This window comes from Martes martes (assembly GCF_963455335.1).
Source record: "Martes martes genome assembly, chromosome: 6".
Classification (NCBI taxonomy): domain Eukaryota; kingdom Metazoa; phylum Chordata; class Mammalia; order Carnivora; family Mustelidae; genus Martes; species Martes martes.
In genome coordinates, this window is record NC_137893.1 from 21,325,913 (window position 1) to 21,352,279 (window position 26,367).

The following is a 26,367-nucleotide window of genomic DNA, read 5'->3' on the forward strand; positions in this document are numbered from 1 at the left end:
GGTGGGAGATGCAGGGGCAGCTAATGAGCTAAATATTCAGAGAGCTATTTGCATTTTTTTTTCGATCCCAGGAGTAAGGGTAGGGAACAGAGTTAAGAGAGGACAGATCTGGTATGCTGAGAGGGAGTGCGGATTGGGAGGGATGGAGCCAACAGGAAGAAGAGCTCAGAGTTGAAGAGCAGGCCAAGTGGACGTGAGAAAGAGGGAATAACGTGATCGTAAGTTGCGGTAAGAGAGGGATGTTATTAAAGATTTCAAAGATGGAGCCATTTGCAGAGATGACAAGGTCCCAGGTGTTGCTGTTGAGTGTGAGTGGAAATAAAGTTGCTCCCCATGAACACTGAACGTTGGACCAAAAGCCGTTTGCTGGAGTAACTGTCAGAAGTACAAGAGTGACCAAGGAGGCTCATAGATGCTGGAGACAAGGATGGGTGGTTAAGCTGAGTGGTGTGACTGTGGGAAGCAAAGGGCCCAGCTATGGAGGAAACCACTATCTGGGGTAGGGTTAGTGAGCTTCCTGTGCCTGAAAGAGTTCAAAACGACTTGCGAATCAAGGATTTAAAAAAAGAACTCATTTAGATTTGTTAGTTGGAGATTTGAGAACTTTCTATGTTGTCTGATACTGTAATTATTTGATTTGCGCTATGTCTCTGGAAAAATTAGGTTTCCTGTATACATTAGAATTCCTTTTTTTTCTATAAAAATTATTTTTCCAGGAGAGTAAATTTTATCCCGTTTAGGATCAGTAACAATTTCTCATATCCATTCTCTCCTGGTTTTCTCAAAAGCCCTCCAATGGCCCCTATATTTTTGCACCTTTGCCCAGACATGTAAATAATTATTGGAGTTGGGGCACCTGGGTGGCTCAGTCGGTTAAGCGTCTGCCTTCAGCTCGGGGTATGATCCCAGAGTCCTGGGATCGAACCCCATATGGGGTTCTCTGTTTGGCCAGAAGTCTATTTCTCCCTCTGCCTCTGCACTGCCCCTCCCACCTCCACTCATCCTCTCTCTCTCTCTCTCAAATAAATAAAACCTTTTTAAAAATAAATGAATAATTGGGATAAACGATATAACACAATTCCATATTCTTGAGTTTAATGTATAAGATCTCTTTAGCAACATTCAGTGAAAATGATGATATGCTCTGTGGTTAGGGCACATCCAGTAATAAACATCCCCTGACTGCAGAGTCCATTTTTCTTGTAGTGGGTATCCACCCAAATTCCAGCCTGCTTCTTGATCATCCCCTGAAACTGTCAGTGAGTCAGAGGTCCCATGTAACAGCTGAATGCAATAAATTTAATCAGTATAAGCAAAACAGTAATGTAAATCAATCTATAAAAAAAGAGTTTCAGATAGAAATCGTTTTTGGACTCTCCCGTGCTTTGGGATCATTGCTCTCCCCGTCACCCGCCCAGCAGAGGTAACGATACCCAAGCACATTTGGAATACATGTGCGCAGCTTAAAAGGCACACAGCTGATTTTTCTTTCATTCAACACAGACGGTTTCTTTCACTTCAGTAATTTTTCCTTCCCTCATCTCCCCAGGGAATTCCATAAATATAATCACAAAGCCTTACAGAAATTTGCTAACATTTTTTAATTGTATTTACTGAGAATACCACATTGTTCCACAGTAAAATGATTTTATTCTCCAAATGATTACAAAGCTCTTTCCATTAAAAAGGTTTTGGTTATCTATATGAAATTGCACATTATAAAAAACCAATTATAAATTACACTCTTTGAAAAAAAAAAAAAACATTTTTTAAAGGCAAGTACTAAAACGCTGCATACTGATCAAATCCAGCATAATTATTTCACATCGTGATCTCTGTTTAAGCAACTATTGTACCAAAAATGGCATCCTGTGTAGGCAGGGAAGCAGAGCCACACCGCGGTGAACAGCGTGCACTTGGCATAATTTGGTTTTGATGTCTAAGATATAGCATGTTTTTCTAGCTTTGAAAATATGCACATAATTTGAAATTGCCTTTCAGATAAACATTAAAATAAGTTGACATGAAAAATGTCATATTATATGAAGAGATACTTAAAATATCCACGCTCTCTCTTAATACTGTAGGGTTCTGTTTGTTGTAGCTACCATTTTCAGGCTAAAAGAAACTGGTAGGAGAACAAACTGACAAAATGCAAATTTATCAAGCATTATAGCACAGTGCCTTTGGAATCTTACAGTTCTCAAACCACATAAATTAAGTCAATCCAGAAGTTAGTAAAGGGATATTTCATCTCACTGTACAGTGACTTCTCATGAGCGAACCCCCATTCTCCCTTCCACACATAACCCAGGTTAACAGTAGTTAGGAGTTATCATTAGTTAACAGAGAATCCAGTATACTCTGGTAGATTCTAAATGTATGATTTTCCTAATTTCCTAGAGTGTATCATTTTCTAATTTATATTTATAAAATCCTCCTAGAGTTAAGACAGTCTATAAAAGCAGGATTAAATAAAAACCTGTTATACTCACTTCATCAGAATCCCACTCACAAGACCTTAAGACTTAGAGACCCACGTGGGATTTTAGGTGGGAGTCATCCGGTCAGCTACAACCATGACGCTAAGAACCTGGAATAAATCATAGGTCTGAGATTTGCTCACACTGACCCAGATGTACTCTTTACTAATTTAAGTCTTTATGTTAAATCTGAAAGATGAACAATGATACTTTCGGTGAGAATTTGTTTAATGTAACTCATTATCCAAGTTTTAAGACTGATGACTCCCCTAACTCTAATTTTAGCCTGAAAAATAGCTTAAAGTATCCACTTTAACAAGCTCATTAGAAAGGTATTTTGTAACATGTAAATATATATATATATACAATAAAATATATATAAAACTTTTTTCTATACACCCTCAGAGTTAAAGACTACTTTGCGTAGCTAACTTTGTGCTAGAAACATTGACCAGGGAGTTTTTAATTTTTATGTTATTTTAACTATTTTATTTCTATGTTTTAATGGAGATATAACGGACATATAACATTGTATGGGACTTTTTCCTTCAAGTTATTGGCTTGCAGGGTATATTCATTACTGAGTTTTCATTTGGTGATCATTTTTTTTTTCAGTTTTGTACTTTAAAGCCTTACATGTTAATGGAAATTATATACCTCTAAGTAGATACCAGAACTCAACTGCTTTTAGGTGAGGTTTTTTTCTTTAGCTGTATATACAGAATATAACATGCATAATATTGCTGGACCTACACATTTCCTGTTGTGATATATACATTTTAAAAGAAAAAATAATTTTGAAACGAACATGACCTTTAGCACCAATTTTAACCTAATTTTTCTTTGGTAGGAAAGGAAGGCACCAAATATATAGTCTGCTCATTGCGTGGGGTCCAAAAACTAGCACTCATGAAGCCCTCAGTCCCTGAAGTACTCCTCCAATATAGACTGAATTATGAAAGATACTGTGACCCATTAACCTTCTAGTATATTAGAATATACTACAGAAGACTACATTTAGGGAAGATCCTCACAGAAAAGGCTTTGTGTGCTTACCCACACTTAACATATTTAACAAATGGACTCTTCTAATAATGGACAGATACTAAAAAGTATGATTTAGTAAAGAATAAAAGTCATGTACCAGAGGCTCCAAAATTGTGTCACAGATTTCATTAGATTTCCGAAAGTTATTTTATACTGATAGTTTCTACCACACACATGGTTAGTGACATTCAACTCCAAAATATTCTTCTTACAGCACTCAAACTGAAAGGCCAGAAACATCTTCAATTAGACTGGAAACTTGTGGGTTAGCTCCTACACTACTGCCATACTCAACGACAGCATTTTTTTAAGACTCCAGTGAGACAAAAGTTCATTGCCACGGTCCCTGTTCCGCTAGGAAAGGGGTGCCTCCTGCAGGAATGTAAGATGTAAGTTATATGGTTAAGGCACAAGCATGTAATCTGTTGTCAGCGATTACCCATTTCTATGCCGAAGAAAACACAAATGAAAATAAGACTTGGTTAAGCTGCCACTCTAGTTTGAAAAGCCACTGGTGAAACATTTCAGTAAGTGTTCATTTTTATATATAGGTCATAAATTTCTTCAGTTTTCCTGTTTCCCATTATCCACAGTCCACATTAGTTAATACTCCTTTTTTGTTCCTCTTATATCCACTTCTCAGAACAAAGTACTTAAGAAGTTTTACTGATAGTTTGGCCCCTGTATTTCTTGCACTCCCTTGCCTTTTAATCTCAGAGTCACTATTAGCTCCTTTCTGATTAAGCACGACTCGATTAAGCTGGACTTTTAGTTGGACACTGAAAGCTGAGGTAGGTGGCCTGTCATGATCAAGTACTTAGAAAGGTTTTATTTCATTCCCAATGTCTAACACACTAACAAAAAATTGAAATCTTCCGTTTTGTAAATGAGGTAGCCTCCTATATTGTATGTCATGAAAATAGTACTGTGGGAGAGTTCCTTGAAGGTACAGAGATCAAGATGATTAATGTTTATTATTGAAAAATTGGTCATTTTTAAAAGGGCAAGCTAAGTAAACTAGATCCCAAGTTTCAGGGTTTCTTTGAGTGACTCAAAGATGTGGCAATGAATTGTTTCATGGATCTTTATTGTCTCGAGAGGAGTCATCTAAAGTCATCTGGTTAAGTCCACATTCATGTAAGGTTAGGAACTGTGATTGTTGTCTTCAGGTTTCACATTTGCTGTGGGCATTTGGCCCTTTATTTTTGAGATTGTAACCTATCACTCTATAGCATATTTATAAAACAAAGCATTAGTGTCTGCCAATCAATAAACTGCTAAAAAGGGCCGTGATTATAAAATCACAGTGAGCCCACGAGCTGTCTGTTGTTGCTCTCCGCCTTGTTAATCTTTGCCCCATGAACCATGCTCAAACTCCGCTCCAGATTACCCCTAAGTATCAACAAAAATCAGTGAGTGTAATCCGAGCAGAATTAATGATTGTCAGTCAAGTAGAGTAGCAAGGCTACCTTCTCCGCTGTGTTCTTACTCCACAGTACTCCACATCACCATTACAAATGGCACACTTGTTCTGTTTTAGTAACAAGGTAAGAATTTTGTGTTTTTAAGAGTTAAACTATGATGATTCTTTTCTCTTAGCTAAGATACTACTTGCCTTTCAAATTAAAGACTATAAATGTAAAATAAGAACACTTCACTTCCTTCTCCTTTTCACACATTGGCAAAAGCAACAATTTTCAGCCTAACGCAAAAATTGCTCCTTAATGTTTATGCCAGCAACAGTGAAGTTTTCGGTGTTCGAAATTTCCTAAGGAGTTTAAAACTTAAATTGTTAACATATTTTTTAATTGGAGCTAATTAACTTCTCCTTTCCACTTGTGTCTCTAGACTCTGGGAGTTTACTCTAACACCATTTACCATAAAGTCTAACACAGATTCATTAGGAACCACATGTGAGGGGCACGCTATGTTCCAAAGCATCCTCCACAACGTGCTCTCCGACTAAGATCTAGCAAAACTTTAATAGAATATGAAAATCAAAGTAAAAATGTATGCCCCCTGAAAATTCTCCTGTTAAGAATTTGACAGTCTTTTCTCTGAAAGCATTACCTTAAACATTTAAGTAAAGTTTTAGATATTAGCATAAAAGGTGCCAGTCATATGAACTTCCTTCCCAGATTTTAATCACATAATTAATGTTTTCAATGTAAACCAATAGAACTCTAAGTTCAAGGCTGAGAGCAAGCCATTCACCAGGTTACATGACGTGGCATGGGCTTCCATTCTCTGAAGCCATAGGTACCAGTAAGTAGGGCTGCCAAGCAGCCAGTAGAACTAAGCAAGGAGGTTAATGAACGCCTCAGCAGGTTTTTGAAGGATGGGGCTAGTAAAGAGAAAAAGAATGATAAGGAGAAAGAGAACAGGAAGAGCAAGCAGAGTGTAAGAAAGAACGGGAACGTGCACTACCAGGAACCCCCCTCGGTGCCACCCACGCTGGACGCGGCCTGCCCCTGTTCACTGCATTTTCTACTCAGTTTTCTCTTGATTTAACAGCCAACAGTCATCCAGACATAAAGTGGTTTATAAATAACAAAGGTAAAAATTAAAATATTCTTTAGTGCAGTTAAAAGGATTAGAATTACCAGAAGTAAAAACAAACCTGTGTTTACTTTACAACTAATTGTACATTTACTTTAAGGAATACTATGTAGCCGTCAAAACCCACAAAAATCTTGCCATTTGCAATGATGTGGATGGAACTAGAGGGTATTATGCTGAGTGAAATAAGTCAGAGAAAGACAATTATCATAAGATCTCTCTGATACGAGGAATTCGAGAGGCAAGACGGGGGGTCGTGGGGGGAAGGGAGGGAAAAAAATGAAACAAGATGGGACCGGGGAGGGAGACAAACCATAAGAGACTCTTTATCTCAGGAAACAAAACTAGGGTTACTGGAGGGGAGGGAAGGGATGGAGTGACTGGGTGATGGACGTTGGGGAGGGTATACGGGCCGTGGTGAGCGCTGTGAAGTGTGTAAGACTGATGACTCACAGACCTGTACCCCTGAAGCAAGCAATACATTATATGTTAACAAATTTTTTTTAAAAAGTGTAGAAAGTTGAAGCTAACAGAGTTACGGTTTGCTTCATACTTGGGCAGAGCCCACGGGATCTTCTGCAAACACATATAAAAAAGTACTGTGGATCCGGAAGTACAAATGGAGTCCTGCTTCTGTTTCTAACTAGAATTTGAAGCCTAATGCAAGCCTATGCAACCTCAAGTGGACATTACAAGTCTCTTAGTAGGACTGCAGACAAAGGATTCCAACTGTGATCAAAGAAATTTATAAATTTTGAGTAAAGTATCAATCTAGGTGGTTTATTATTACTGAAATGGATGGATACCAAGAGTATCTACTGCTTTAACTAAAATGTTTCTGGAAGATCCGTGGGTGTCAGTTACAATAGTATCTGATTCAGAGTCTCTGTAAGGAGGAATAATTGCTCCCCTTATATTGTTGGCCTCAAATGCTAGAACCTTCTGAATGTGAGAATTTGCTGGTTCTCTCTGAGAATTAGGATGATGAGATAGAAAGCAGAGTTCTGACTCTACTGTTTTCCTCTCAATTGCATGGATTGAACAAAAACATTTAGGCCCACCAGGTCACTCTATTGCAATAAAGTTAACATTGTTCAGAAATTAGAAAGGATTTACTTGGAAAGATTAGGGTAACGTTTCTTGTTCTAAGACACAAATCCTTATGAATATTAGTATTTTTCATTTCTAAGTTTGCAGAACTTCCAGAACTTCAGACTTCTAGAGCTTTTTGTACCAAACATGTTATGAAATGTAATTTTATAGAATTTAGCATCTTTTGTACTTTTTAACTTTATGTTATTACAGCAAAGAACTCTCCATAACAGTCTATTATAGGAGAGATTTTTCAGTGTCATAGGACTGTTTAATTCATTCCATCTGACTGAAAACTGCATATGTGTAATTTTATACATGAACACAATATTCTGAGATCTAAGTTTTACTATAAATACTTCAGCTACTTCACGTTTTTTTTTTTTTTTAAGTTAGGCTCCACATTACTACTCACAACCCTGAGAGATCACTACCTGAGCTGAGATCGAGAGTCCGAGGCTTAACCAACCGAGCCATCCAGGCGCCCCACTTTGCTCTTTTGTTATGGAACCTAACCTTTGAGTTTCAGATTATTACTTTTTTTTTTCCTTTCTCAAATCAGTCAAATTTTGAAAGGGGAAAACATTTTGGAGGTCTCTACTGAGTTAATTTTCTCTTTTAGAATTCTTTCTGTAAAATTGGCAGGGGTAGGGACAAGTCTTAGAGGAGTCTATGCTAAAACTATTAAATTTTTTTTTTATAATAGCAGGTTTGATGATTGGTCTTAGTTGTATGTTTTTCTGATCTCAAAAGCACTGATCATAATGGGGAAGTGATTTTTATATAACTAGGCATGAATAAATGAAGAACCCAATAATATATTGTCATTTCTAAGCCTTTTTTTTTTTCTTTTTCTTTTCTCTTTTTTTTTTAAGAGCATGGGTGCTTGGGTGGCAAGGGGCAGAGGGAGAGAGAAAATCTCAAGCAGACTCCACGCCCAGCATGGAGCCTGATGCGGGGCTTGAATTCATGACCCTGAGATGAAATCAAGAGTTTGTCACTTAACTGACGAGCCACCCAGGTGCCCCTCTAAGTCATTTTCTAAAAACTTAAAATAAGAATATGAAAGGGCAGAACGGTCAAAATATAGTTGTTTTTTAAGCAACATAACCTTCCCAAAAGACAAATTACCCAAGTTTCCTAAATATGAAATATAGAAGTACTAAAAGTTACAACCATGTGTATGTCATAGTAAACTGCTGAATGTCTTCACAATCAAAAATCATTTAAAATCCTATTAAAAATAAGTTGCACATTTAGCATTCCTACTTTGAACTTCTGGGTTTTCTAGCTGTTTTATTAACCACCTCACTTCCCTCTAGCCCCCTATGTGGCCTGCCACCCCCCGCCCCATCAACAACTACAAATCCATATGTTCTTCAGGTTTCAGCTAAAGACAAAGAAGATTAGATGCTGGAAGAAAAAGTAGGGAGATAAGAAATTAAGTTTCTGTCCTTACAGAGAAGTTCAAAACAGATGGATCCTGGAGGTGCTTTAGAAAAGACAGCATTCTTCCCAAGTTAACAAGCTACATTTGAGGAAGCTCTAATATACATTTATACTTAGGATTTAAATATACTTTGCATATTAACTTTCAAAGACATAAATAAGAAACATTCAGGATGAGGAAAGTATTCCTATTTTTTGTAGATGAGTTTTATTTTTGTAGATGAGTATAGGTCATGGCATGACTTTGGTTTTAATTTTAGGTCTTTAAAACATTAATACTTTTAAATATTAAAATTAAAAATTAAATTTAAATAATTTTAGATTTAAAAAGATCTTAAAAATTAAAATTAAATATTAAAAATAATACATTTATGCAAGTGTCTTTGCATAAACAGAAAAAATCTGGGAATATTAATGGGGAGTGTGCTGGGATAAATACCGACAAGTGCAAATTTTGCCAGAAAGTTCTGGTAATACAGAAGTTCTCTTTATAAGTGATTTTAATCTTTCAAGACCTATTAATTTTATAAATGAATTTGAGCAACTGTTTCTATCAGAAATATTTTCTGCATGAATACAAAGATTTTTTTTCCCCACCTGTACCTGAAACTGCCAACTTGATAACATGCTCCGTAAGACTCTGTGGAAATGTCACGTCCTAGTGCTAACAAATCCCGAAGTCAGAAAAATTCTACGTTAAAATGGTCAGAATCTCTTTCATTCATTCTATTTCACTTTATTGTTACACTTTAAACAAGTTCAGAAATTTGGGGGTTTCTGGCTACTTGAGTAAAACACACTGCAAACCGAAAGGAAACAAATGGAAGAGGAAGAAAGGCCTGCCTCCCGAATTGCTCTGCCCTTATGACCAGGAGCCCTTCTGTGCCACGCACGAATCTGCACACAGTGCTACCATCTGCTCCTGGAAGCTCCCTGGACAGCGGAGCAAGGCGGAATAACTTAATTTCAGACCTTATTTAACAGCAGGCAAGCAGCTTTAACACAGACTTGAGGTTTAGGTAGGTCTGACATTACCTAGAATCCAGGCTTCAATCTTGTAAAAAGTTTCCCAGTAGCAGAAGAAATTAAAACAGAGATACTGGAATTTAAAACATCACGTGAGACAGTAAGACAGTATTTCCAGTCCTAACCAAATTGCAACCCTTTCATTATAGCTTGAGGTATTTTTAAATATTTGTACAAGCTTATTAGCATTCACAGTTTTCCAGAGTTGCTTTTTACTGAGATAGCATCAATGCTCACAATATTTGACTTTCCGACGTAAGTTTTCATATACCAGAGTCTCTGCCCCCACACTCATGGAAATACCAGACAGCTAGCTATTCAGTGGCAGAAAATGGTTCTTGTAGTAATAAGGTTCTAGTTCCTCATTATTGTGCTATTCCTAGTATGTAATTAAAAAAATAAGAAATTTGCAATTTATATAAAAGGAAAACTTGCTTAAACTTCTGAAGCAAGTTCAGTCTGGTGGAGGTATGTAAGACATTAAATAACAGAGTCAGATTCTTTCTTGAAGATTCCGGATGAGCTTGACAGCAGAGAGTTCTGATTCTCCAACATTTTCTCCATCTTTTCTCCTCCAGTGGTTTTATCAATCTCTCTTTGCTTCTTACTATGGATCCAGGGGATAAAACAAAGGACAGCACCTCCAATAAGGGGAGGGATTCCAGAGAGGTAGAATGCCACATCATAGGAGCCCAGCTTGTCACGAAGTAACCCTGGAAAGGGAAAAAACTGTCACTAAGAGAGAACAAGGGTGGCTCCTAGGGGTCTGAGATCAGTCACACATTTCTTGGGAAATGGGTCTGAAGTATAAACCTTTTCTGATACGAGAAAGGAAAAGATCTTAGATCTTTAATCTTGTCACAGACCACAGGTCTTTGGGTTTGTGTACCAAGATATTACATGGAAAAAATTATTTGTAACCAAGCTTTGGCTTTTTCAAAACCGTTCCGAGGCCTCTGGGGTACTGTGACCCAGGGTATAACGGTCCTTATTTCAGGGGAAGGTGGATAAACCACCAGCCTGAAACTTCTCTCATACACACATACCCCACAATGTCTGTATTTCAAACTTTCTTGGGCCTACTTGCTTATGAAATAACATAAAACTATTTAAAATTAGGATTCCAGGGGCACTTCGTTGGCTCTGTCAGTTAAGCATCTGCCTTTGGCTCAGGTCATGATCCTACGGTCCCAAGATCAAGCCCCACGTCGGGATCCCGGCTCAATGGGGAATCTGCTTCTCCCTCAGCCTCTGCCTCTGCTCCTTCCCGCTCCCCCACTTATGCTCTCTCTCTCTCTCTCCCTCCCTCAAATAAATAAATAAAATTTTTAAAAATATAAATAAAATTAGAATTCAAAATCATGAAAAATTTTTTTATCACACCAGAAGGAAATGCCATACCCTTTAAGCAGTCAGTTATTCCCTAAACTCCCTTCCTTCCTGCCCCTGGAAACCACCAGTCTGCTCTCTGCCTCTATGGAGTTACCTCTTCTGCATATTTCATGTAAATAAAATCTGACAGTATGTGACCTTTTGTATTTGGCTTCTTTCACTTCGCATAATGGTCACAAGGTTCGTCCCCCTGGTGGCATGTATTGATTGGAAAAATCCTTCCTTTTTATGGCTGAATGCTATCCCATTATATAGCTACACACATTCTGTTTATCCATCTACTGATGGACACTTGAGTTGTTTCCACTAAATGCTATTTTCCATTAATTATTTCTGGGGAGGATATGATCTCTTACACAAAGCGTACATATTTAGAAATCTTTTAGAATCTTCATCTCTTTTTTAAAAGCAACTGTGTTTCCATTTCCCCAAAACATATACTAAATGAAATATAGGCATTGTGAAAGCTTAAAGCCCAGAAGCTTACAATTGAACATTTTATAGTGTGTGTTATGTATCAATAAGGATAAGAGGGACTCCTCAGCAAACTTTTTCAACACGTCATCCAAGGCTGGTCTTATTAAAAATGTTATCAGTAAGGCACACACAAAAGCAAAAGACTGGCAACCAAAAAATCATATTTTCCATATAGTAAATTACTGAAGAATCATCATATTTACCTGCAATAGGTGGGCCCACAGTCATGGGTAGAGACATGAATCCAAGTAGAAATCCAATTGCTTGAGAAACATCCTGGGCACCAACTAACTCAAAGGCAATGGGGGCCATAATGGAAATGAAGCATCCATCGAAGAGACCCAAGATGAGACAGACAGCAATGAGGGCCCCAAAGACCCTACATAGGGGAATCATCATGGACATCAGACCAATGAAGAGAAAGGAGATTACCTAGGACAAGACAGCACAATGTCAATTCTGCTCTCAGGAAAAGTGAATGTTACAATCACCAAGCAACATGCTTAGGACTTCTGCCCAACTATTGGTTAGTTGCCTCCCTGGCCCAATTCACCTTGATTTTATATATATAATCAACTCCCATAATCATCTCCCCTAAGTTCCCCTAGCACTTTCTCAAAATTTCCATAAAGGCACAAGAGTAAAATAAGTATTTTTATTACTTACTTTTCCCTCCAGCCTGTAAGTTCTTTGAAGTCAGAATCTGTACAAAAGTCATATTTGGAGTAGATAATCTAAGGTTTAAGAATCTTTCACCTGGTTGATGGGGCACCTGGGTGACTCAGTGGGTTAAAGTCTCTGCTTTCAGCTCAAGTCATGATCCCGGTGGTCCTGGGATTGAGCCCCGCATCGGGTGCTCTGCCCAGCAGGGATCCTGCTTCCCGCTCTCTCTCTGCCTGCCTCTCTGCCTACTTGTGATCTCTGTCCGTCAAATAAATAAATAAATAAATCTTTAAAAAAAAAAAAAAGAATCTTACACCTGGTTGATACTCAATAAATATTTGTTCTTTGAGAATCAGCTCAAATTCATTTATCAAACATCTGATTTTGAAGTTGTATATACCCTATTAGTGTTAGTCTTCTACAAAAGGAAAATATGCCAGCAAGCTTTAGTACTTCACATCACACAGCTCCCAGCTTGGGGATTAGAATGACGTAAGGTTTAGACATTTAAATAATTTAGAATACGTTGCCTGCCAATATTCCAGACATATTCCAAATATTCAGACCAAGTGAGATTAAAATAAGTATCTATGATTTGCTATGTATTACATAAATATGTACTGAATTTCGATTATTCAAATTCCAATTAAGTTTTGACTATCATAGGAAATATGTATAATATGCAAATGAAAATATAAATATATTCTACTAGAACATCCTAAAAGCTAAATTATGTAATCCAATTTTATTTGATAATGTAAATCAATGTGATTATTTAATGATATTTTCAAACACTGTCTTCTGGTGATACAGCACAGATATACCCTATTTAAGCACAGACTTAAGGCTGAGAAATATTCTGAGCCATGGAACACTTTCACTTAATGGTAGAGTAGTTAACAGAACCAAACACTTGATTTCTCCTGCCATTGGGTAGCTTCTGTGCTCTGTGCTATATACGGTGCCATGTGAATAAACCCTGGTTCCTTAACCTTGGATTGTGGGGGGATGGACATGGAAAACGACTGCACATCGAGTATTCTAGATATTCCACAGTTGCATATTCCAAGTACGGTGGGTACACAAAAGGGAGCAGGCAATTCAGTAACTTTTTTAGGCAAAGAACTAAATGAAACTGGACAGTTCACCAGTCAGCAGAAGAAATGTTTCAAAAAGCATCAGCCTTTTTAGAAATATGCATAGGATAGCAGGATCATTTACTTAGTGTTTATTAAATGCCAGGCACTGTTGGGGGTGCCTGGGTGGCTCAGTGGGTTAAAGCCTCTGCCTTCAGCTCAGGTCATGATCCCAGGGTCCTGGGACTGAGCCCCGAATCAGGCTTCCTGCTCAGTGGGGAGCCTACTTCCTCCTCTCTCTCTGCCTGCCTCTGTCAAATAAATAAATAAAATCTTAAAAAAAAAATAAATAAATAAATGTCAGGCATTGTTCCAAGCATGTTAGCTAGTGATCTCCTAACAACTTCATGAAGTGGGTACTAATGTGATGCCCATTTTACAGATGCAGAGTGATGCTGGGAGACATTTAGTAACGTGTCTACATGTGCCCACCGGGGAACCCCTGGTCTGCGCAGGCGGGAGCAGTGAGCAGGCGGAACTCTTCCTGGGGGTACCTCCCACGACAAGGGGGCTGGGGAGGAAGGGAGAGACCATATAAAGCAGCCATCTGGGTCACCATCTTCTATTCTGCTTTTCCCACCTCCGGCCCACCAAGCTCAGTCACTCAGCTCAGGGAAGCCGTGCACCAGCCAACTCCGTGGCCCGATTGCCTGCGGGGCCGCCGGCAGGGCACAGCGAGTGGATGGATGCAGGAGGAGGTGCCGCAGTTGTACCAAGTTCTCCAGTGGACCCTAATGCAAGTGGTCCGCAGACCCCATGGTAAGAAACATGCTCTTGAAGCAAGTGGCAGACTCCAGGTTAGGTCTCTTTTTGACACCATCATACCATAGAGCTGAGTGCATTTTTCTTCTTCACTATTAAAACTTCACTTTTTCTAAAGAACACCATCTCTCATTCTCCTGTTTTGTTTTGTTTCCTTTTTCTTTGTTAAAGATTTTATTTACTCATTTGTGAGAGAGAGCAAGCAAGAGCGGGGAAGGGGCAGAAGGAGAAGAAAAGGGAGAAGCAGGCTCCCCGCTGAGCAGGGAGCCTGCCACGGTGCTCAGGACAGGAGCAGAAAGCAGAAACTTAACCAGAGGAGCCAGCCAGGTGTTCCTTTTTATTTTCTACTTGAACACTTCCTCCAACCCAATTCAATGAAAACACATGCATAATTTCTTTGCATGGGTAATTAGTGGGCTTGCAGCCTGGTAGGTTGGAAAGAACTAAGGTTCAGAGGAACAAGACCAGGTTCCAGCTCTCTGTGACCTTGAACAAGTCAAAAGGCTTCCCAATATTTCCCATCTACAGAAAAAGATCTAAAAATAAAATATAGAAAGTAGTCTGAGGGGCACCTGGGTGGCTCAGTGGGTTGGGCCTCTGCCTTCGGCTCAGGTCATGATCTCAGGCTGAGATCGAGCCCCGCATCAGGCTCTCTGCTCAGCAGGGAGCCTTCTTCCCCCCTCTCTCTTCCTGTCTCTCTGCCTACTTGTGATCTCTGTCTGTCAAATAAATAAATAAAATCTTAAAAAAAAAAAAGAAAGTAGTTTGAAATTCACAAGTACATAAAGATTTCAGGAGTATTATCATTGATAACCTAACCACACTTTAATAGTCTTAATTATATATACATTTTTAACTCTGCCTACAAACATAAAAGGAAATAAACATGGAAATCATAACTTATCTATTATCACAAACTCCAGAGAATCTAGAATAAAATTTCTGGACACTATGGGGCCACATTCAATGAATTTAATTGGTCAAGCCACCGACTAAACATTCCCAACCATGCCACTGTAACTATACAAGGTTTGCTTTCTTCTTCTTCTTTTTTTAATAAAGATTTTATTTATTCATTTGTCAGAGAAAGAGCACAAACGGGGAGCAGCAGGCAGAGCAGGCAGAGAGAGAAGCAGACTCTCCGCTAAGCCCGATGCAGGACTGGATCCCAGGACCCTGGGACCACGACCTGAGCCAAAAGCAGGCACTTAATCAACTGAGCCACCCAGGCATCCCTAGGTTTGCTTTCAAGAATATTTTTTTCTTTGAGTATACTTCCTGTTCTTTTAAAGTTCAGTAAAAATCTCTCCCAAGATAAGAGAACCAGAGTGAATTACTGAAAGCCTAAGCACACCAAATCAATTGTGCTCAATATATGAATGTTTTTCTCAAATTTATATAACTTGAGACCCTGTACTTCTGGTGGTTATCCTGATTTTTCTATACATTTTTGGCCCCTTCCAACTTTTGTTCTTTGGTTAGTTTTGTAAAAAATAATTCACTTAAGAGTTTCAAATTTAGGGGGACCTGGGTGGCTCAGTGGGTTAAGCCACTGACCTTCGGCTCAGGTCATGATCTCAGGGTCCAGGGACTGAGCCCTGTATTGGGCTCTTTGCTCAGCGGGGTGCCTGCTTCTCTCTCTCTCTGCCTGCCTCTCTGCCTACTTGTGATCTTTCTTTGTCAAATAAATAAATAAAATCTAAAAAAAAAAAAGTTTCAAATTTAGTAGGAGTGTCTAGGCGGCTCAGTGAGTTAAGCATCTGACTTGATTTTGGCTCAAGTTATGATCTCAGGGTCATGAGATCCAGCCCTGTGTTGGGCTCTGCACTGGGCTTGAAGTCTGCTTAAGGTTCTCTTTTTCCCTCTCCTTCTGCCCCTCCCCCCCTCTCTTTAAAACAACAACAACAACAAAAAAAAAACATGTTTCAAATTTATGTATATATTACTATATATTTGAACTTAACAGTTTCTTAATACTTTACCTGACTACGAGTTCTCAGTTCAAACTATATTAACTATATTCTCCCTTTTTCAATTACTTGACAATAACTATTGTCACTCAAAATTGTTAAGTTTTAATAAATAGAAATTGTTATTTAAAAGTAAAGTTTCTTGTTTTTTTGTTAAGAATTGAGTTCATTGGCATTTACACATTTATCCTTTACCGTCTCTCAGAAAATAGCTAGCGAACTGTTCATATGGGAGTTTCTGTACTTCATCATTTCCCCAAAAAAATACTGATCCATACATCAAATATTGATTTGTAAATACTGGGCTCCGGTTTGAAAGATAAAAAAATTTAGTATTACTACAAACTCTTTCCCCTCCTCCAGCACAGCAGCTCTGGTTAGATTTAAATGAGGTATTCTTTTTTTTTTTTTTTTTTTAAGATTTCATTTATTTGACAGAGAGACACAGAGAGGGAACACAAGCAGGGGGAGTGGGAGAGGAAGAAGCAGGCTTTCTGCGGAGCAGGGAGCCAGGTGCGGGGCTTAATCCCAGGACTCCTGGTATGATGACCTGAGCCTAAGGCAGATGGCTTAACTGAGTCTCCCAAGCACCCCTAAATGAAGTATTCAGAGGTCCCTAATTCTCTGCTAGCCTCTGGCACTGACATTTAATAAGGCATTGACAGTTGAGCTGTCTTTCTTGCTTTTGTTTTCTTAAAATCACCCAAGGAAATATCTTCTGTCACAGTATTATAGGTTCTATTACAGAACACCTTGCTCAAGTTTGTTTACATACTTAACCAAAAAATTGGGGTGGGCTTTTCTTTCCTTTTTTTTTCTTCCCTATTATCTTTCCCCATTTCTATCACAAAAAGAACATTCTTGGAGAAATGTCAGTTTAAGTTTTGCTCAGGAATCTAAGTATAGTTCAAGAAGAAAAATGAGCTGCACCTGAATAAGCAGTAGGCATTTTCAGAGGCAGACACACAACTGGCCCCAGTTAGAGTCAAGTGTTGCTCCTACGAATTTATTCAATATGAAGTTTCCAGACGTTTCCAGCTAGGAGCCCAGAGTAAAAAGCCTTTAACCGTTATTATTCCATACGATGCAGTTCAGTTATCTCTTTGCTCGGCATTTAGAGTGGTTAAGCTGAAAACACGAAACGAGGACCCTGAAGGAGTTTACATTCAGACTCTGAAGCGGAGGTGAGAGACTGCCGAACCAGGAGCTGAGGAGTCTGTCTACAAGCAGAGGTCTCCGGAGTGCCTGGCCGGCTCACTTGGTGGCGTGTGCGACTCAGGGTTGTGAGTTCGAGCCCCACGTTGGGTGTACAGATTACTTTAAAAAAATTATAAGCAAAGATCTCTAGTTCAGGATAGCCAAGGTTTCCTTTCTTGAGACCCGTTCCAAATCAGGATCTGCATCAGTATTTGATAGAATATTAAAACATAATCAAAGGAAGGGTTTATTACTCATCCGCTCTGGGGAGACGCTTTTCATGGTTGTCACCGTGACTCCTTACCGCAGCCCTCGGCCGGTTCTGGAGACAGCTGGTGACAAGAACTGGGGTGAACTCATGTCTCATTCCAGAGCCTGAGCTTTTCTGCTCTGCAGCCTCCCAGACCCAAGATGACCGTGACCAGAAATCAGACCACGTGGGAGGCTGTGAAGTGTGTTCCGCGCCCAGCTGCTAGGAGACGGGGAGGGGAAAGAACTGTCACAGCCCCGCGAGGCTGGGCTGTAACGGACAAAAGCAGGGAGCGGGTATGTCCGCGCCTCCAATGACGAGAAGGTAAGGAAGGTGAGCAGTGCGAGTCTTCCAGCTCTCACAAGCCAGGCCAAGACGCCGGCAGCCAGCGAGGGAAAGAAAGGGCGAGAAGCAAACAGGCAGAGCTGGAGCCGGTTGTGGCAAAGAACAGCCAAGAATCAAAAACCACACTGAACGGTTGGGCGCTGGGCAGGGAAGCCAAGGAAAAGGAGAGACAGAGGAGGGGAGTGATATAAAGGAGCGAGGCCAGGAGCCACAGCACACACTGAAGGCCTTCCTTCTCCTTCACAGGCCTCTCCGAAATGCAGTCCTCACCTGTGACTCGGCAGACACTACTGTGGAGAATGGATTACTGCTTCCATCTCAGGAATCTCTCCTCTGCATACAACCGCAGTGACTTTAAAATGTGAAATCAGGGGGTGCCTGGGTGGCTCAGTCAGTTGAGCGTCTGCCTTCAGCTCAGATCATGATCCCAGGGTCCTGGGATCGAGTACTATGTCAGGCTCCCTGCTTAGCCGGGAGCCTGCTTCTCCCTCTGTCCCTCCCCTGGCTCATGCTCTCTCTCTCAAATACAGAAAGAAAATCTTTAAAAAAATAAAATAAAAAACAAAGTGTGAAATCAGGGGCACCTGACTCTTGATTTTGGCTCAGGTCATGATCTCAGGGTCGTGAGATCAAGCCCTGTGTCGGGCTCCCTGCTCAGTGGGGTGTCTGCTTGAGATTCCTTCCCTCTCCTTCTCTCCCCCTCAAATAAATACATCTTTTTAAAAAATGTGAAATCAAACCACATCATTCTCCAGCAAAGACTCAATACACTTAAAGTAAAATCTCTTCATTTGGCTTTTAAGGTCCTATATAATGTGGCCCTTCCTAGTTTCCCAAACTCTTGCCATGTCACTCTCCCTATCTTCTTGAGTTCTTCCTTTTTCCTGCCTCCAGTATTGCTCCAGGAACTCAGGGGCCATGCGTGTCTTGTGTGGATCACCGCACCCAGGTCTAGGCTGGAGCACAGTAGACACAATTGTTGGAAAGAATCAAAGAAGCAGAGAGTCCATAATGCAGCAAGTGTCCATTAGAGGGTTCCCTTGACCCTTGAGAACAAGATCAACTGTTCTACAAGCATGTACACAGAAAAGGTCCTAATGAAAGGGGACTGATCATAATACAGTAAATGCTTTCAGAAGGAGCACTCTACCAGCTATGGACGCTTCCTTCCACCACGTGACCTGACTCCTTTCTGCAGACAGCAGAAGGGAGCCACACACAGCCACCCACCGTGAGGCCGCCTCCCTGCTCCTCAGGGTTCACACCTCCAATACTGTCCTCAAAGGGTTGGGGTAAGGAGTACCAGAGACTGCACGTGGGGCCCTGAGCTCATTGTCTGGCACGTGGAAATAATAAATGGCAGCTCCTGTTATTTCAAATCACTTAATGAAAGTTATTTTATCCGTAATAAATGCTTTTTCCAATCATTTTCCTGCATCCAAATCCCACTTAAGCCCCGGTTCAAATACTGCCTCCCATCTATACGGTGAGGAGACACGCTCAGTTCCCTACTCCCAAACCACCCCCCACCCCAGACTCCCCTTCACCTTCCCTTCACAGCCAAGCTTCTGAGCACAGTAGTCTACATGGCCATTTATTCAGCGATTATGATCATTCTTTAGCACCTGCCACTGCGCTGAAACTCTGTTGCTAAATCCAATGTAAACCTCTTAGTTTTTGTTTTTTTTTTAAGATTTTATTTATTTATTTGAGAGAGAGAGCATGAGAGGGGAGAAAGTCAGAGGGAGAAGCAGACTCCCCACGGAGCTGGGAGTCCGACGCGGGACTCGATTCCAGGACTCTGGGATCATGACCTGAGCCAAAGGCAGTTGCCTAACCAACTGAGCCACCCAGGTGCCAAAAACCTTTTAGTCTTTGACATGCTTGCCCTCTCACTAGCTGCTGACACTGCCGAGCACTCCTGTCTCTGAAAACACTCTGCGCCCTGCTTCCTTCCCACCAATCTGGTCACTCCTTTCATTCCCCACTGCACACCCCGGGCTCCACTCCTGCATACAGCCCACGAATGCCGAAGTCCCACAGGTCTCTTGACTCTCTCAGGAGCTCCAAACCCAGCCTTCCCACGAGCAGCACAAATTTAAAATGGCAAAAATGAACTCAGCATCTTACTCTGTGACTGAATTATTGATCTTAATGAAGCAGCACAACCATCCAGTCTGTGACTAGAACCACAAACCTCAGACCCCGCGGAGGGGGCTCCATCATCCCCAGGTCCCGGCTTCACACCGCTTTATTGCAATGCTTCTGCCTTGGCTCCTCCTGCCTCGAGACTTCAATAGTCTCCAGCCAGTCCCTCTGCCTCCACTTTTTTTAAACAACACCCTTATTGAGATAATAAATTCACCTACCATAAAATTCACCCCTTTAAAGTCAATACTGTGTGGGTTTTAGTTAACAAAGTTGTACCACCGTCACTACTGCCTAATTGTAGAATATTTCTATCACCCCAGAAAGAGTCCCCATACCCTGTAGCAGTTACTCCCCAGTGCCTCCTCCCCCGGCCCCAGCAACCACGAATCTGCTTTCTATCTCTGTGGGCCTGCCTACTCAGGCCACGTCACAGAAAGGCAGCTATATGGCACGCAGCCTTCCGGGGCTGTCGGAACCCCTGCCCCGCCTCCACTTCATTCCACTCTTCACTGGATTAAGCTTAATAAAATACAACTCATGCCATGTCGCTTCCTTGGTTAAAACCCTCTGATGGCTCCTGGTAGATGTCAGGATAGTGGTCATCCTCTTCCTCACCTGCCTCCTGCGTCTCCCTCTAGCCCGTCTAAGCGCTCCCTCTATCCCCTTTATTCTCCTTTCACTCAGCTTCCCAGACATAATATACCGTGTCACACCTCCACCTGTCTGCCCACGGGGTTTTGTCTGCTTGGAACGCACTCTTCTGCCATATCTATCTGACCGCCACTCACGTCGGAACACCTCACCAGCCAGAGGAACCCTTGCTAGCGACTCAGATGTCCGGTGCCCATGTTTCTACAGCACCTTCTAGAACAGTCACTATTCTACTGCGCCGCAACACCGTTTTATCTGTCTCCCCCATGAGACCATTAGCTACTAACTGAGGGCACAGGTCCTGTTTCATGCTTCCTCTGCAGCATTTAGCACAGTGTCCAGCATGGAGGAGTCATTTAAGTATTTGTCAAACGAGTGTCAGTATGACCTTGGAATTAGCATTAGTTTGGTGCACACCCCTCAACACCCAGGAGGCAATGTGCAATAAAGAAATTCAAAAGAAACACACACCCCTGAATTTCACAAGATATTGCAAAAAGCACATGACTATGAGAACTGTGCCAAAAATAAAACATTCTTCTTAGAAAAAGTAATGGGCAAAAACATTTGGATTTGGTAGAGTTCCGTGACAAAACAAATAAGATTGTTGTTTGATCGTCAGTGTCCCATGTTGAAAACCCAAAACTCATTAGCGATTTTGTCCTTTGAAAAACTGCTGGTAGAAGTTAGGTTCCAGAAAATAGTTGTCATTTTTACAGACGAATTTAAGGAAATAAATAGTATAATGAGACATGAGGGGATAAAGATAATTTTGCCAGGGGCAAAAGTGGCTTGAGAAAGTACCTGAAGATAAACCTTCTTCACACCTGGCACATAATCTGCAATCCGGCCAAAGAGTAGCCGTCCAACTCCTGAAGTGATGCCAATGCACATGAGAACCACCTCTTTGTTTTTTCCATCTTGAAATCTCTCATTCACATATTTCATCTGTGGGCCAAAGAGAAAAAAGCAACACTAAATATGGTAGGAAAAATTGGCAAGTTTTGACACAAAATGCCTTTGTGTCTCCACAATGTTATAGACTCTCACCCCCTTCCAAATCCAAATATTCATAAGATTTCTTCTGTGCTAATTTTTCATCAGAACATATGAAGACAAGGCTAACGTGAGTTAGCTTGCATAAAAGAAACAAGAATCCTCACGAAAGGTCTTTTTTCAAAAATGGGTTACCAACACGCATTTTCTAAGTTAACACTGAGCCATTAGCTAACGGAAGAGAAGACTTTGAACATACCGGACAACTTTGCTCTGTCAGGGTCACCTAAGGACGCCATCATCTGTTCTCCTTAAAGGCAGTTTAAGGCAGTTACACGTCTTCTCAGAGAACCTGAACCAAACGGCCACCCCTGAAATAAGCTGTCCTGGAGCTTCCAGGATAAAAGCCCAAGGGTCCCTGCCTGTGAATCTGCCTGTCTGTGCGGCATCAGAACAGACAGAGAAACAGAAGCACTTGAACACAGCAGTTAGGAGAAAAGCCTCTTAGAAAGACTGCTTGGGTTCAAGTCTAGGGTCCATGCCTTATCATCCTGGTGACCTTGAATAAGTTCTTGACCTCCGGGTCCTCAATTACCTTGTCTATAAAATGGAGATAGCAACAGACCTCAGGAGGGTGGTTTTGAGGATTAAAATAAAGTATCTGTGTAAAGAACTTAGAATAGTGCCTGACACAGTTAATAATGATAAGATATTAATTTTAGGGGCTCCTGGGTGGCTCAGTGGGTCAAGCGTCTGCCTTTGGCTCAGGTCATGATCCCAGGGTCCTGGGATCGAGCCCCATAGCCGGCTCCCTGCTCAGCAGGAGCCTGCTTCTCCCCCTCCTTCTGGCTTGTACTCTCTCTCTCTCTCTCTCAAATAAATAAAATCTTTTTTTAAAAAAAGATATTAATTTTAGGGGTTTTTAAAAGGACGCTTTCCCTTAATTGACAGTGTGCCTAGAACAGTGACTCTGAAATGGCCACATGACAATGTGTTGGGTTTTTTTTTTTTTTTTAAGATTTATTTATTTGTTTGACAGAAAGAGAGCAAAGCAGGGGGAGTGAAGAGGAAGCCTGAGCCTCCAAGACACCCTGACAATGTTTTAAAAGGCAGTGTGACCAGGCAGGTGCTATCTTGGGTGACAAAACACATGCAACTCAGCACCCACTAGCATTAGCTCTGCTCCACAGCCCCAAAGTGTCACCCTCTCTTAGCACTTCCATTCTCTCAATGAGCATCTGTGCTCACAGGAGAAAAAGCATGTCTGTCCTCCTACTGCTTTCTCTGAAACCACAGAGATGTTTTCACAAATCCAAAAAATTGTTTGAAACAATCAGACTTACTGTTCCCTACACCAAACTTTGGCCTGAATTCCAGAAGCCTGCAAAGCAAATTACCCCAGCAAGTTCAACGGCCCAGTGTTTCCAGGTGGTCCTAGTAGCCTTCAGGGATGAATGCCATCCCCTTAAGAGACTTCCATTTTGTACTGTTATGCCCACTTGGATAGGCCAACACCAGTGCATCTGCCTTTTCCTTTTCAAAACTGGTAACTCCTGTCCCCAACTTTTGTATTTTCACATTGGTCCAGAACAATCCTTTTATCTCATCAATCCCTCATTCATCAGTTGTCCACTGCCTACGTTTGTATTCTTTACTTTGGTATTAAAAGCCCTTCATGACCTCTCACCAGTCTATCTTTGTGCCCTTATTACCTACTGACCCTCCACCGAAAAGCAGAAAATGCAGATGTCTGCAACTCTCAGGCAAGTAGCATTAAGGAGTGAAACAGGCTTGCTGGAGAGAGGGAGCACATACGTAAGTTGATTATTTCTATACAGGACCACCACATTGCCAAGTCTATCTCCCAGTCCCCTTTTATTTTAAAAGAAAGTCAGAAATTTTTTGTCAAAATGTTGCCACCTACCTTAAATTTAGAATCCGGCATGATCCAACCCCATGCAAGCCAAACACAACACGTCTGCAAACTGCATTAGGCTGGCTTTGATCTTAGCCCGAATCCCATCTGCCCAGCAGGATAGGTTTATTCAGTGTCGCTTAAACACGTCTCGTACTTTTCTTACCTCTCTACATTTCTGCTACCTCTTGTGTCATCTTTGACTTTCTGAATCCCACCCATTCTTTAAGACTCTGCTCAAATCCCACCTTTTCTATAAAGCTGTCCTTGATCACCTCTGTCTTACATCCCTTTCTTGTTACTGCCTAATGTTTTCTTTGGCACCTTAAGTACTGAATGTTCCTACCCAGCCTTTCTAGCTTCTAAAGCTACATATTCTCTTACGTAAACTCTTACATGTCAAACTAGACCTATCCACCTGCCTGTTCCAAAGATACCACAAAGTCAGCAAGCCCCATACTGAACTCCTCTCCCCCTCCCAACCTGGCCTCCCTCCGTTTCTGGCAACACTACTACTGTTGTCCCAAAAGCCACAGGGAGAAACCGAATAACCATCCTAGATTACACCCTCTCCATCCCCCAAGATCCAGGAGTCACCCCTAAATTTGGATGATTTTACCTCCTACCCTTCTCAGACACACTTTAGTTTAGGTTCCTTTTTTTTTTTTTTTTTAAATTGAGGAATGGTAAAGTGATAGTACAAAGCTCCTGAGAGGGAGGGGACCCGAGAGAGGGGTGCGACAGCTGAGGTTCCTATCACTCCTCACTTAGACAACAACAGCCTTCGAGCATGCTTCTAGCTTAAGGACCCACTCCTCAATCTCTCTGCTCTAAGACCACCAGATTAAGTTCAAAATTAAAACACTTCTCTGCCAAAAAAAACCAACCCACTTCTCTGCCTAAGATCCTTTGCTGGCTCCCACAGCCTTCAGGGTAAAGCTCGGACTCCTGGTTGGACAGATGAAAGCCTTCCTGCTTTGCTGCCACAGCCTCACCTCCAGCTGCCTCCTTGTACCCGGCGCGCTAACACTGTGCTGCCCGATATGGTAGCTGCTAGCTACGTGGGGACTACTGAGCCCCGAAAATGGAGCTAGTAAGTACAAAACACACAGCCAATTTGGAAGACTTACTGAAAAGAAAGCATGTAAAATACCTCAATAATTTAAAAACTGACTCCAAGCTGAAATATTTTGCCTGTACTAGTTACTATCTTCATATAATTTTTTAAGATTTGGAAACTAGAAAAGTATAAATTACATACATGGCTTGCATTGTATTCCTATTGAATGGTGCTGGTCTAAGAAATCTACTTGTGGCTGCACAGGTAAGAGAGCTGTTGATAAAGGTAACCTCTAACTGGCTTATTTCTCCAGCCCTAATCACTCCCCATGAAGTGAAATTAGACAAAGTGGAAAGATGGATTCCAGCTCATTCTGAAGAAAATAAATACCCTGACTTAGGGCAGGTAGGATATAATTATGTGTATTGACCAGCTTTATTTTGGAATTTGAATCCAGACTTAATGTATTAATCTACTTCAGTAAGTACCCAAAGGATCTATTATAACTTTTTAAAAGACATTCTTTAGTATTCAAAAAACCCTAAATTTACTAGTATTCTTTTCTATTGTAACTTTTTAAAAGACATTCTTCAGTATTCAAGAAAACTAAATTCACAAATCATTCTTTCAAAAAAACTAAGAACACCTGCCTGCCAAAGTACTATCATCTTTTATTAGTGCTTTATTTCTCCCCTTGCCCTACTTTATAATCCTAAATGGAATACTAAGGTGAAATATTTGGGGCCTTTTGAAAGTCGGTAAGTTTGGTAAATTCGAACTACGCTTAAGTGGAAACTTAGTTCTTCAACTATAAGGGGTGTTATTTCATTGAAATTTATTGCTATTGTTGCTGTTAAAATAAAACAAGAACTTCAGCTTCTAATACCTCCTCCCCACCAGCAGCCAAAATCTTCAAGCTAAAAAAGTTTCTCTGGTCAGTAAGTGAGGGAATCTGAGGGCCTAGAGAACAGAATCTAGGGATGCTGGATCTCTGGGTCCTAGAGATCCTTCCTCACTGAGGTACCAGTACCCAGAAGATCTGGTGTTTTCTCCTTGCAGCCTGGGCCTCCCATGATTACTGCAGACTATTTTATGAGTCTCTGCCTACATCTCATCCTCTGGAGACTGCCATGCACTGTAGCAGAAAGCATGAATATTGGGCAAAATTGATTATGTCTAATAACGAGTTACATGGATAAGAACATGAAAATATTGGACAGATGTTTTCATATTTGATCTAACTTATTTTAACCTTTTTTTTGTTGAGGGAGGGGGTTAGCAGGGTGAGGGGAAGAGGTAGAGAGCGGGAGCGAGAGCGAGAGAATCCTAAGCAGGTTCCACGTAGAGCACAGCATGGAGTTCGAGCCCACGACTCTGAGATCTTGACCTAAGCCCAAATCAAGAGTCAGAGGCTCAACTGACTGAGCCACCAGGCGCCCCTTAAATCTCACCTTTTTTTTAATGAGCATTTTCTTAAAGATTTATTTTAGAGAGAGAGAAAGAGAGGGAGAGAGAGACACACTCAAGCAGACTCCCCGCTGAGTGCAGAGCCCAAGGCAGGGCTTGATCGTGGGACCATGAGATCATGAACAGGACCACTCCACTGACTGAGCCACCCAGACACCCCTAATCTAAATACAGGGCTTAAAACAGAGGCCACTAGTGCAAAAGGAAGAACACCATTCTGTAGAGCAGCTGTTTCAAGCAGACTTTATCAGAACGTGTGCGTGCCTTCCACGCGGGAGT

At 41.0% G+C, this 26,367-nt stretch overlaps 1 protein-coding gene across 1 annotated transcript in view; it reads right to left on the reverse strand.

Annotated features, from left to right (window-relative positions):
- Nucleotides 1-1,582: 1,582 nt before the first annotated feature.
- SLC16A10 (solute carrier family 16 member 10) overlaps nt 1,583-26,367 on the reverse strand; it is a 125,814-nt gene continuing 101,029 nt past the window's right edge. Inside the window, exons 4-6 of the mRNA XM_080806926.1 lie at nt 21,455-21,598; nt 11,729-11,957; nt 1,583-10,369 (exon numbers count right to left, since the gene is read on the reverse strand). Coding sequence (XP_080663052.1) covers nt 10,137-10,369; nt 11,729-11,957; nt 21,455-21,598 — 606 coding nt within the window. The 3' untranslated portion in view covers nt 1,583-10,136. The remainder of the gene's footprint in view (nt 10,370-11,728; nt 11,958-21,454; nt 21,599-26,367) is intronic.